Source organism: Oryx dammah, unplaced genomic scaffold, assembly GCF_014754425.2.
Source record: "Oryx dammah isolate SB20612 unplaced genomic scaffold, SCBI_Odam_1.1 HiC_scaffold_28, whole genome shotgun sequence".
NCBI classification, from domain to species: Eukaryota; Metazoa; Chordata; class Mammalia; order Artiodactyla; family Bovidae; genus Oryx; species Oryx dammah.
In genome coordinates this window covers 48291826-48305194 of record NW_024070212.1, presented here as the reverse complement: position 1 = coordinate 48305194, position 13369 = coordinate 48291826, and the positions used below count along the sequence as shown (strand labels likewise).

At 49.5% G+C, this 13369-nt stretch overlaps 1 protein-coding gene across 3 annotated transcripts in view; it reads right to left on the bottom strand.

The window, feature by feature from the left end:
- Positions 1-13369, bottom strand: part of BCAR3 (BCAR3 adaptor protein, NSP family member) — a 130461-nt gene that overhangs the window by 9791 nt on the left and 107301 nt on the right. For all 3 annotated transcript variants that reach the window (XM_040232284.1, XM_040232285.1, XM_040232286.1), the window contains 3 exons: positions 11507-12159; positions 6495-6610; positions 859-1030 (listed from right to left, as the gene is read on the bottom strand). In XM_040232284.1, the coding sequence (XP_040088218.1) occupies positions 859-1030; positions 6495-6610; positions 11507-12159 (941 nt within the window). The remainder of the gene's footprint in view (positions 1-858; positions 1031-6494; positions 6611-11506; positions 12160-13369) is intronic.

Here is a 13369-nt window from a genome sequence, read left to right as displayed (position 1 = left end):
TTGGAATTGACCCTTCTCAAAATTTCCTGGTGAAAGCATGAAGTGTTTCAGCTTCTTGTTTGAAAGGTGACCTTGGTTTCATATAAGGAAATTATGTTCTTAACATGCAGGATTTCAGAGAATCTGTGGCTGGCTGCAAAATAGCCAAGCTAAATGAGCAGTGGCTTTGGTATTACTGGTTGCAGACTGGGTTTGTGGGACTCTGATCTCATATGCGAAGTCGCTGAGCATCTACCTCTATGAGGTCCACTTGGCTTCAAAAACAAATTTTCAGTTTCAAACCTCATCCTAAAAACAGACTGTCAAAGCAGATCAATTCAAAGTGCCTGATTTCAGAAACTCTGCTTTAGGGGGTTGTAGGACAAATGAGTCTTTTAACAGGAGAGTCTGTTTTAGATGACCTGAGGAACATACTTGGAGATAAACCACTTTAGGGATCCTCAGAGATCAGCTCCCCAAATGTCTTGGTTTCCCAGTCATAACCCCAAACAGCCCGCCTGCCCAGTGACCCAGATAGAAGCAGTCTTTCTTACACAACACACTTGAGCCAGACTTAATCACTCTAACCGGTTCTTCAGGAACATTCTTAAGGATGTTCTTGAGGCTGACTTCTTATTTTACATCACAGAGAAAGTGTAGGCAGTCAGCGATTATCTGCTGTCTTTAAAAACAGAGGCAGAAACTTGCAATGCTGCTCTTGTTTGCCCCCTAATCAAAGCAGCTTTCACTAAGACACGATTTACCTTTTGAATTGACTAAAGTCACCTGTGGTTTGCCAGGCATGGACTTGAAGACCACTTTGCAGAGCATTAAGTACACACAGGCCCACAGGGCTGCACAAAGCAAGTAGAAATATACCTGTGGCATTTCCAAGGCCTTCATGATGGCTGAGAAAGAATAGAGGTCCCCCATGGAGTCTTTCAGCTCCACTGCCACCTGGATGATCTTATTGAGGGTGGCTGCTCTGTCCTCCAGACTGCCCGTGCAGCCCAGAATGTCCACTGCGATGCCGATGGCCATTGTGTTGTGTCTGAAAGGAAGGAGATGAGCAATCAGGCCTAGGGCTAATAGGTCCAGGAGGAAATGAAACCAAACTGGCCAAGGAAAGGACTGGCTTTGCACCATTTGCTGCTGTCTTCCTGAGACACACTGGCAGCTCACACAGTTTGGTTGCTGATTGCAAAGACAGATCACCCCCATCAGGGTGACTGCAGAAGGGCCTCAGTGGGTGTCCTGTGGAGAATCAAAAAGGACAGATACCCCAGGACATGGCATGTTCAGCCCTGGAGCAAGGGGCCTGAAAGGACCTTCCTGTGCTGAAGCTGCTCGGAAGTGCACATGGCTCCTTGTCCCTCTCACCACGACAGGTCCACGGAGATGCCAGGCCCCAGCACACTGAGGAATCCTTTGGGAAGCCCCTAAGTCCCCTGGACTGGGGGATGGAAGGGACAGAAAGATGAGATAAGATGCTTGATCCAGGAAGACAACATGCATGTGAGAACAAGGGATGAGCTAAGAATAGAGTGGCTTGGGTCAAGGGGCCAGAAAGTGAGTGGGAATTTGGACAAAGACTCAACAGTGAGCTGGCAGGATTTCTCTGTAAGGTCAGACCCTCATAGAAAGAAATCTTGTATCTACCAACAATCCTCCCTTTTCTCATCCTGAACGCCACGGGTCAACTGCGCAGACCCAGAACAGGAAGCAGAGTGGTCTTTTCTGTACAGACAATGGGATGGATATGAATGGGGTCACAGAGAGGTCTCCTTCCTGGTGGCAGCAGTCTGTAAACCTGCCTCTCCCTCCCTCTGTGGCCCAGGAATGAGCATTCCCTACCTTGGGCCAGAGTAAAAGTGAAAGTTGCTCAGTCATGTCTGACTCTTTGCAGACTTATACAGTCCACGGAATTCTCCAGGGCAGAATACTGGAATGGGTAGCTGTTCCCTTCTCCAGGGGATCTTCCCAACCCAAGGATTGAACCCAGGTCTTCTGCATTGCAGGCGGATTCTTTACCAGCTGAGCCACCAGCGTGGCCTTGGGTAAACATCTCTCCAGGCACTGGTACGAGTACTGAAGGTGAAGCGCTAATTCACAGCTACGGTCGCCACAACATGACTTGCCTCTGAAACTCTGGGGCCACCTTGTCCTAGAAGTTCACAGCTAAGGATGATATTCCACGCTTCCTGTGCTGGTCTCCTCCTCACTCTTCTAGAGCAAAGAGAGTGATTCATCTAGTGGCTAGCATTACCAGTTTCTCCAATGATTTTTAAATCAGTAACAGGCTCTGCTGTCTCTGAGTGTTTGCACATGTGGGTGTGCAAGGTGGTTGCTCAAAGTGTGACCTTAGGCTGTTACCTGACGGCTCCACTCCCCTAGTTCCTCATCTCTAAAATGGGAACAAGGGCTGTTGTGAGAAAGACTGTGTGTGCGCGCGCGTGTGTGTAAAGATAATTAAAGTGCCTGGCTCAGCAGTACCTAGCAAACTGCAGTTGTTACTACACTAGTATCTATGTGTGCATTTCTCCCTCTGTATGTTGGTCCCTTTTGCCTATCTCTCTTTCATTTATCTTTTTTTGCTAATTTCCTGTCTGTCTTAATCAATGGATCTTTAAAATAGACTTAAAGTGTATTTTTATTATGTTAAACTTATTGAAGAGTTTTGTTACCCATTTGCAAAGTGTTAAGGTTGAGATGAACATTTTAGCTGTTTAATACTAAACTAACTTCCTATGTTGCCTTCAATTGATTCTTTAGTCAATGATTTTTCCTATGTTTTAAGGACCTTAATAAAAGACAGGTTCTCTATTTCTTTAAGACCTGGATCAAGAGTTAATTGGGTAATTATACCCATTCATTCGAACAACATTTACCTCAAACCTCCTACACACACCGCCTTGGGAAAAACAGCTCAGCAAGGCAAGTGTGTGCAGAAGCTCCTGAGGTGGGTAGGAGGCACAAAACATTTCAGAAGGACATCTCCACTCACTAGCCTTGGAAAAGCCTCTTGATGAAAGTGAAAGTGGAGAGTGAAAAAGTTGGCTTAAAGCTCCACATTCAGAAAACAAGATCATGACATCTGGTCACATCACTTCATGGGAAATAGATGGGGAAACAGTGGAAACAGTGTCAGACTTTGTTTTGGGGGGCTCCAAAATCACTGCAGATGGTGACTGCAGCCATGAAATTAAAAGATGTTTACTCCTTGGAAGAAAAGTTATGACCAACCTAGATAGCATATTCAAAAGCAGAGACATTACTTTGCTGACTAAGGTCCGTCTAGTCAAGGCTATGGTTTTTCCGGTGGTCATGTATGGATGTGAGAGTTGGACTGTGAAGAAGGCTGAGCACCAAAGAATTGATGCTTTTGAACTGTGGTGTTGGAAAAGACTCTTGAGAGTCCCTTGGACTGCAAGGAGATCCAACCAGTCCATTCTGAAGGAGATCAGCCCTGGGATTTCTTTGGAAGGAATGATGCTAAAGCTGAAACTCCAGTACTTTGGCCACCTCGTTCGAAGAGTTGACTCATTGGAAAAGACTCTTATGCTGGGAGGGGTTGGGGTAGGAGGAGAAGGGGACAACAGAGGATGAGATGGCTGGATGGCATCATGGACTCAATGGATGTGAGTCTGAGTGAACTCCGGGAGTTGGTGATGGATAGGGAGGCCTGGCATGCTGCGATTCATGGGGTCGCAAAGAGTCGGACATGACTGAGTGGCTGAACTGAAGTTTAAAATGGAGGGTGGTTTATATTAGACTCTCAAACACAAGGATGTCACCTGATCCTGCAAGACTGCTATAACCTTTACTTAGTAGACACATTGTAATGGAGAGAACCACTCCCCAGGCCCTAGCAGGTAGATCCCACAGGTCAGCTCTGGATGGGGAACAAAGCAAGGAGCCAGACCCCAGGCAGGTGGCAATCAGGAGAAAGAGGAAATGGATGTAGACAAGAGTGGAAGTCAGAAAATAGCCCAGAGAGAAGCCACAAGCCTGCTGACCTCAGCCTGGGCACCCATAATGCATGCCCAACACAGCAAATGAAACTGATAAAATAAGGCCTGCAGGGCTTCCCCGGCGGCTCAGTGGTAAAGCATCCACCTGGCAATGCAGGGAACATGAGTGTGATCCCTGGTCTGGAAGGATCCCACATGTTGCAGAGCAACAAACCCCATGGGCCACAGCTATTGAGCCTGTGTTCTAGAGCCTGTGCTCTGCAACAAGAGAAGCCACTGCAGTGAGAAGCCCGCACACTGCAATGAAGAACAGCCTCCACTCGCCACACCTAGAGAAAGCCTGCACAGCAATGAAGACCCAGCACCGCCATAAATAAATAAATAAGGCCTGCAACTGGGGAGTTTTCAGTCTGAAAAGTATCAAAAGAGAAACGGGTATATGCCAGCACAGCTGGTCTCTGCTGAAATAATGACCATGGGCCCAGACCAGGAGGGCGGGCGGGTGAGTGGAAATGAGAGGCCAGGCCTCTGGGGCATGGGGAGGGAGAGGATGCCTTGGAGAGCAGGGCTGGCCTCTAGAAGAGTGAGCAGGGCAAGTAGGGAGATTCAGAAGTCAGACCTACCATTGCCCAAAGACACTGAACAATAAGCTGACAAGCATGCCTGAACAATGGCAGCAGGGCCACATCCTGCCCTCCTGCCTCCCAGAAGTCTTCCATTCTGCACTCTGGGTGTTTCCTACGGGAGGCACCTGTGGCCGTGAAACCACAGCAACAGAGGCACTGGAGCCATTTTATTTGCTTCATAGTCGGGTAACCTTGAAAGCAGCTGTTACCAACTCTCCCAGGCCATTTGAAATAGTGTGTTTACTTTCCAGGGGCTAGCGGTAGTCTAGGACTGCACTGTCCACAAACCACATGTGGCTCTATTTATACTTAAAATGCTGAAGAGTAAAATAAAACATTTCATCCTTCAGTTGCCACATTTCAGGTGCTCAGTGGTCACCTGAAATGATGCTCTGGCTAGTGGATGCTGTCAGGAGATCTCTGCCATCAGTGTTGTACTGGACAGCACTGTGACCCAGAACATCACAGAAAACCATAGGCAGGGGATGATGGTGCTAAGGCTCCAGCGTCTGAAGCATCACTGTCCTCTCAGGAGAAGCCAGGGCCCTGGCTGCCCACTAAAGACCACGCGAGTGCTGTGGCAACCAGGAAGATGGTTGGAAAAACATAAAACTTCAGATAACAAAACAGTCTTGCCCAAAACAACTATCTTTTCACGTGTATCAAAAAGGCCAACTTCTATAGTAATATGAGATTCTAGTCTCAGTTCAGTTGCTCAGTCGTGTCCGACTCTTTGCAACCCCATGAATCGCAGCACGCCAGGCCTCCCTGTCCATCACCAACTCCCGGAGTTCACTCAAACTTACATCCATCGAGTTGGTGATGCCATCCAGACATCTCATCCTCTGTCGTCCCCTTCTCCTCCTGCCCCCAATTCCTCCCAGCATCAGAGTCTTTTCCAATGAGTCAACTCTACGCACGAAGTGGCCAAAGTACTGGAGTTTCAGCTTCAGCATCATTCCTTCCAAAGAAATCACAGGGCTAATCTTCAGAATGGATTGGTTGGATCTCTCTGCAGTCCAAGAGACTCTCAAGAGTCTCCAACACCACAGTTCAAAAGCATCAATTCTTCGGCGCTCAGCCTTCTTCACAGTCCAACTCTCACATCCATACATGACCACAGGAAAAACCATAGCCTCGACTAGACAGACCTTAGTCGGCAAAGTAATGTCTCTGCTTTTGAATATGCTATCTAGGTTGGTCATAACTTTCCTTCCAAGGAGTAAGCGTCTTTTAATTTCATGGCTGCAGTCACCATCTCCAGTGATTTTGGAGCCCAAAAAATAGTCTGACAGTGCTTCTTAAAAACATGCCTCGCTACTTCTACCTTTCTAATTTCTAAATATCTGACGTGAGTGGGTTTTAATAGCCAGCCAGGGCCCTGGCTTTCCATGAGAAGAGGTCAGTGATGCTTCAGAGGTCGGGGGCCTGAGCACCTCATCCCTTGCCCTCTGATCCCCCATTTGTCCACACTTCAAAGAAAACACTGTTCAGACCCTGTTCTTCCCAACTTCCCCCACAAACCCCCACTTAATTCCTAAAGCAGACAGACGGGCTGCAGCTCAGGCTGGAGGAAGTGGCATGGCATCTCTGCTCCATCTGCCCGCAGCACTGCTCCCACCCCAGGCCAGCAGGGGTGGTGGTGACCTGTGCTCCAGGGCTGAGCCTCTGCCGGCTTCTCCATCTGCCCATGCAGCAGAGTCGCGAACGTGCTATCTGTTCCCTGATTTCCTCTGCCACCTGAGCTTCTCCAGGAATTCTCTGGTCATGGCTTCTGGGAAAGGCCTTCAGGGGCCACACTTCCTTGAGCGAGGTGGCCCTGGGGCAGAGCGTACCTGGCCTCTCCTAGCTCTGAAACCTGTAGCTCTGACAGCCTGTGGAGTTGGAAGGACCATAAGTACAGAGCAGCACTCCTCACCTTTCAATGATGTCCAGGCGCAGTTGGTGACCGTAAGGCAAGGTGATGAGCTCCAGCCCTGAGTTCACGCCCATGTTCTTCCTCATCTCTTCCGAGACTTCAAGTATCCTCGCGACCTGTCAAGAACACAGGTTGAAATGAACTGGACCAGGACGTGGGCTTGCTGCGAACATGGAAAGAAATACACTAAACTGGGACACTGTGGATGCACTTGACTTGGTGCACTTCTTTTTGAGCAGCAGCATCTGAAAATACAGTCTTAATACACCATTTGGAGGCTTTTGATACATATACTGGAATGTGAAACCTGGCAGGAAAGTACCTAGACTGGTCTGCAGGTTTGGCATCTCTTCGAGCTTTTGTCTGCCATGGCTGGATCCTGCTGCTGGATTTGCCGCCAATAGCAGGGCTGTGTGTGCATGGAGCAGAGTGATGCCCGGCAGTGGAAAAGTGGAGCTGCGTCCAAGCGCCACTCTGCTGCAGGCTCTGCCGTTCACGTTCTCGGGCTGGCTCCTATTACCCGTAATTACGCCTCTCCTGGGCTCAGTAAACGCACTGTACATCTGGAAACTATTAGAAACATGTACGGCTATGTGAAAGCCGAGGTCTCAAACACACCCACTTCTCCCCCTGAGAGGTCTTCCTTAAAGAAAATCTGGTTTGTTTGTCCCAGTCAGCACTCCCCATCTCAGTTCCAGTGTGTGATCACAGCTTATTGGAATCAGGTACTAGTTAACCACTTATAGTTATTACATTACCTCCAAATGCTACAACTGAGTCAGGGCATCTCTAAAACGGGGCTGGTGACACTCACAGAGCACTGATATGTTGATATTAACAGTGCAACGAGCAGATGTGCGTGTGTGCTAAGTCGCTTCAGTTGTGTCCAACTGCGACCCTATGGACTGGAGCCTGCCAGGCTGTCCGTGGGATTCTCCAGGAAAGAATCCTGGAGTGGGTTGCCATGCCCTCCTACAGGGGATTTTCCCATTAACCCGCATCTCCTGTGGCTTCTGCAATTGCAGGCAGATTTTTAACTGCTGAACCACCAGGGAAGGTCCAACTAGCAGATATAATGGGTCAAACCATCCCTGGACATGTGGCAGGCACAGGACAATTCCTTTCCTTGTTCCTGTGGAGTTGTCCTCCACGATAATTATCCTGAGCATATGAACAGTCCAGGTGTCTTCATAACAGTCCACCAAAAACATCTGGCAGTTTAGCTGATAGTAACCTTGACCTTTAACTTCTGTAGTTGAGCAAAGGCACCACCATCAGCCCTGGGGAGGAACTGTCCAGTGCAGACTCCAGAATAAGACAGGATTCATCTGCTGTCAGTCCCCCCTTCTCTAAAACAACTGCTGAGTTTACCTTCCTCAAGGACTTTGCCAAGGATCAAATGACCCTAAAACCCGAGCTATTTACAAAGCCAAGTTATGAATCACTGGCCACGTGGAAGGGGGAAGAATTCTGGCCCGATCTCTGGAAAGAGATTTACGCCTTGACCATGGCAAGGCAGCCCAGATGCACACCCTGGTCACCTGCAATCACACACTCTGCTTATTTAGACATCTGCCCGGTCAGAGGCTCCAAACCTAACACATTCAGTCCACACACACTCTGTGTAATAGTTAGAGGCTTGTCGTTGAGTCACGTTTATTCTGGAAGCTGTATTCCCCTCTTGCCTGTTTTCCTTCAGTGTAAACATGCAGTCCCCTGGTCACTTTCCTGATGTGTTACCAGGAAATGCCAACACCTGGTTGCCCCAAGGCTGAGCTCTGGGACAAGGGGTCCTGAGGTCACAGTGCAGCCTGGATTAGGTCTCCTGGGAAAGCCTGGGGCCATGATGCTCAGAGAGGGAGAGGAAGGACAAGCACTTCTAGAGGATTCACTGTGAGCTGGACCCGGCGGGGCAGGATGATGCCCATCCTCGTGAGACCCTTCTCTCCTGATCTTAGCTATCCTGGCTCCGCAGGGTCTCCTAGTTCTGTCCGCTCTTCATCCAACTGCCTGGGGAATGGCTGCGGTGACCCAGCGGAGCCCCGACGGGCCTGGCTGGCCTTCCTCCCAGCTGTCAGGAACCATCTACCGAGAAATGAGGCCTCCATTTCGGTTGCCCTCCGTAGAGGACTCTGATGGGCACTCTGCACTTACGAGCCTATCTCCCTCACTCAACTGCAGAGAGCCCTGAAGGAAGCAACCTGGAAGGAGCCCAGAAGTAGAGACTTAAAAACAAAGAAAGACAGATTTGCCAGGCCCTCCCCCTGCAGACCCCATTTCCCTCACTACCCATCCAGAGTGAATCCTCCATAAACCAATACCCCTCTCTCCCATGGTTCTTGGCCTCTCAGTCTCTGCAAGTGTGTGCTGCCTGCCACCTGGAAGATGCTTTTGTGTTCTGCATCACCAACTCCTATTCAGCCTTCAAAGCACATCTCAGAAATCCCCACCTGACCCCTCCCTCCGCTATGTTTGAGACCCTACCTTGGAGGCCCTGCAGAGCATTTCCCACTTGGACCTTGATCCGAATTCTATGTCACTGTCGCTCCTGCCTCTCCCACTGTGACCTGGCCTGCCCTGACCTGGCCCACAGTTGGTGTTCAATCAAGGCTCAATACACAACATTAGGGAACCGTCACTCAGCCTCAGTCTGGGGCAGGCACTATACGAGGGCTTTAGTCCTCACAAACACCTGGTTTGTGGTGCTCTTCTCCCTTTAGAAACTCTGCGAGGCAGGGGGAGGTGTTAGACTCAGATAGCTCACCCCCAGAGGCCAGGCCCTTGGCCAGTGGGGCTGTCTCCCTCTAGCTTCTGCAGAGACAAGTGGATAAAGCAGGGTATTACCCATTCATAGGGTAGGAGCGGCTCAGTGGACGCCCACCCAACCCCAGCCTGCGGAGGGGCTTACCCTGCTGCCTCCAGGCACTCAGGACCACCCACAGCCCCCACAGGCTGGGCTCTGGGCACAGGTGGGAACCAGTACTTGGGCCCTGGATGCTGCCCAGGCCAGCTCTAGGCTTCCGGGTGGGCTCGTCTGGTTGCATTAGAGTCAGTTCGGTGATAACAGCCTTTGTTTTACTTTTTAGAGATGCTCTTGCTCTGTTGGCAAAGCCCCGAAGTCAGTAGTTCAGGAAGAGGATAAGGAAATGAGGGAGGAAGGAAGACGAAACAGCCCCGCCCTGGGGACTGGGGGTGGGCTCATCGTCAGGGAGCTCCTACTCAGGTCTCTGCCTCGCTGCCTGGGGGTTCCATCCAGCACCTCTTCCAGGGGTGCCTAAAGGCATACGGGGGAGTGGGACCCCCACCAGGAGGACAGAATGCAGACAGAGAAACAGAACAAAGAGGAGGCTACACATTCCTTCAGCTGTGAACAGACTGCCGAGGCAGTGGGAAGGTTCCAGACTCTCCTGTGAAGACCAGTCTGGCCTCTCACCTCCTCCTAGACTACTACCAAGTCCTGCCTGAGAACACAACAGGGAAGCATTCATTTCCTCCCAGAAATTAGGCTGTTCTGTAAACCCAGACCCATGTTCCTACAAGGAGCTTCCTCGACCAAGAACTCAGACAGGCTCACACCAGGCTCCTGGCCTGCTGGTTTGGTTCTGCCATCTCAGATCCAGGGCCTATTCATACTAACTAGAACAGGAGACGAAATCCTCTTCCTGTCCAAACAGGTTTAGCTCCCTCTGAATGAGGTAAGGTCTTAACAAGGAAAATTATCTGACCACTTGGGGCCCTGCCCAAGGACACCCAGTGAACCACACAGACAGTCCTTGTTCCTCCAACATAGCCCCATTCCTGGCAGCCTCTCGGCTGTTCGCCCCCAAACAGCCAGCGCCTGCTTAATATTCCTCAAGACAGCTTTGGGAGGTCCCATGCATCCTGTGAGCGGCCATCAACCAAGGAACTCCCTGAGGAATGCTTAGAGATTAGATTTCCTGCCATGATTCATGACCCAGGAAATTTATTTAGGAAAACCAGTTCCTCAATAAGCCCTGACCTTTGAAGCGAATTGACTTCACTGAGCTACAAATAAAAAAGGGCTTTAAATCTAAGGCCTCATCTGTTGCTCAAATGAAGGGATCTGTCTCCTTATATTGAGGGGTGGGCTGAGCACACCCCAGCCTTAAATGCTTGCTTTCGAGAAATTACTCTCTGAAGGATGAGGTTGTCTTGGGGCCAGCTATGAACAAAAGCCACACATATCTAAAAGAAATGCATCAAAAATGATTAAAAATGATGATGATGTAAACAGAGGTTTATATAGTCACATGGAAAGATAGTCATGTTATGTTGTTCCATGAAAGACAAAAAAGGTTTGAAGTGGTATGCATAGGCCTGTGGCATTTCTGTGGTAAACTTAGATATGCATGCAATTATTTACGCATCTATGGCGGAATAAATGTTAACAATGGTGATCACCAAGAAACTGGATTTTGTGTGGTTTTCATTTTTTCTTTTCTCCTAATCTGTATTGTGTAATTTTTCTAAAATGATATCTTTTATAATTGTTTTATATTTTTTCTAAACTGAGCAAGTAGCTTTAAAAATTTTACCCTAAAGACCATTTTCATAACAATAAAAATAAGTATATAAGGTACATATGTGGCATATAATGAAATAAAAACCATGAAGTCTCTGCTACTCCAGAAATTCCATTTTCATCTACAATCTACTCTTCTTTGGACTTGACTTCACCAGTTCTGATGGAGCTGAGGCAGGGGGAGAATTGAGGCAGGAGGAGAATCCACATGAGCTGGGAGAAGGGCACGGCAGGGGCTGGGGGAGGAGAGCAGGGCCCTGGGTGGCCCTGTATCCTTCTGTCCCAGGTGAATTTCACAAGTTTCCTGCCTGGGCAAGGGTTGTCACAGCCTGGGTTCCCACCCCTTCAATAAATCCCACACCCAGGTCATCATCTCCATTGTCCTATGAGCAAACAAGTCACAAGGTAAGCAGAATGAGGCCCAGACAGAACCCCCTTCCAAGCATCTAGAAATCCCTCCGGCACCTACCTTGCAGTCCACGCTGAGCAAGTGCTGGGCAATGACCTTGGGGTCATTGTTGGTGAACAGTTCTTTTGCACGCTTCAGCATTGAAGTTTCCAGGGGCTTGTTCTCAGGAGGAAGCAGCTTTGACTCAAAGTCATTGGGCTTGAACGAAGAGGTGGTCTCTAGGAGGGGCATCACAAATGTGTCCTGGTCCTCCCTCCCTGTTTCCCCTGGGGCTGGCAGTGGCTTCCAAGGCCTTGTCCTATCATCATCATCAAGGATCAAGTAGCTGGTGTCAGAGTTCCGGGTGCCCAGCCTCCCATTCTGCTTGGCTGTCAGCAACTCCACGTAGCTGTCCTGGGCACAGAAGGGCAGCCTAGATGCCCCATCATAGCCGGCCGCCAAGGCTGGGTTCAGTTCGCAGTAGTTGGCTTCAGAGTTGAGCCAGATAGATGGAGACGGGGGAGCTTTGAGCAGGGGTGCCTTGCAGGGCTTGGGGGGCGGCTTGGGGCATAGCTGGCTGTCTGAGCCCCTCAGCGCCTCCCCTGGCCTAGGGTCTGAGGAGACCCTCCGCACCACAGCTGGACTCAGAGTGGGCTCGCTGCCCGTCCTGAACACTGGTGAGTTTGGGCAGGGGCTTGTGCCCACACCTGGGGACTGAGGGGGCAGCTTACCACCTGTGGAGGATAACAGAGGGTCAGAAAAAGCTCAGCTGTGAGGAGAACAGAAAACAGACAAAATCAGACTGACAGCTTCTGGCCCTCAATTCATACCCTAGCGTTTTTATTTTTACCCACAAAAGACAAGCCAGTATGACCACTGCAGGTCTGGTCTAGAGCAGTCAAGAGCATATCAAGGGCATAGGTGGCCCCACGCCACTTCTTGGGGAATTCTAAATCCTGGTGACTATCCACAGCTGGGCAGCAATGCCATTTTATGGTCACAGAAAGTTATACAGTCAAAACAGGGAAGTACATCGAGCTCGGAGGGCGGTGAGTAATCTAACCTTGCCGTAAGAAACATGTCTTTAGTCACACAGTGTAAAAGGAGGAGGGCCCTGAGTCACTCTCAGAGCCAGAGTGGATCCTGCCAGCTTTAAGGAAGAGACAGAGACACAGGGGGAAGGGAGAAAAAGATGCTGAGAAAACCCACTTTCAAGTAGTTTATGAAGCGGTGACAGGAAAAATCACCCTGTGGTTCCCCAAGGAAGGTCCGTTACAAAAATAATGAAAAACAATCCCATTGTCTATTAACACAACTGCTTACCTGATTCCCTCACATCCCACTCCATCTCACTCTTCCAGCTGTGACAGCAGAATGGAGAGGAGGCGGGGTTTCTACCAGGAGCCCCAGGACTGACCCATTCACTCTCTCCCCAGGGAGGAGACTAAGGGGAAGGCACATTTGTTATGATGACCACCAGTTTGCAGTTGGGCTGAGTCAGGAAACCTAGGTTCAAATGCTGGCTTCACCACTTACTAGATAGATGCATCTAGACAGGTCAATTATATCCATGCCTCAGTCTCCTCGCCAAAAAGAGGATAACCATCCTCACCTTTAAGGCTTCTTATGAGGCTTAAAAGCTAGCACACATTAAGCACCAGGCTCTCCTGGTGGCTCAGATGGTAAAGAATCTGCCTGCAATGCTGGAGACCTGGGTTTGATCCCTGGGCTGGGAAGATACCCTGGAGAAGGAAACGGCAACCCACTCCGGTATTCTTGCCTGGAAAATTCCATGGACAGAGGAATCTGGTCCATGGGCTCACAAAGAATTGGACATGACTGAGTGACTAACACACACACAGAGTACATGGGGTCGCAAAGAGTTGGACACAACTGAGTAACACACACACACACAGCATCCAGCTCAGTGCTTCGCATCTGGAT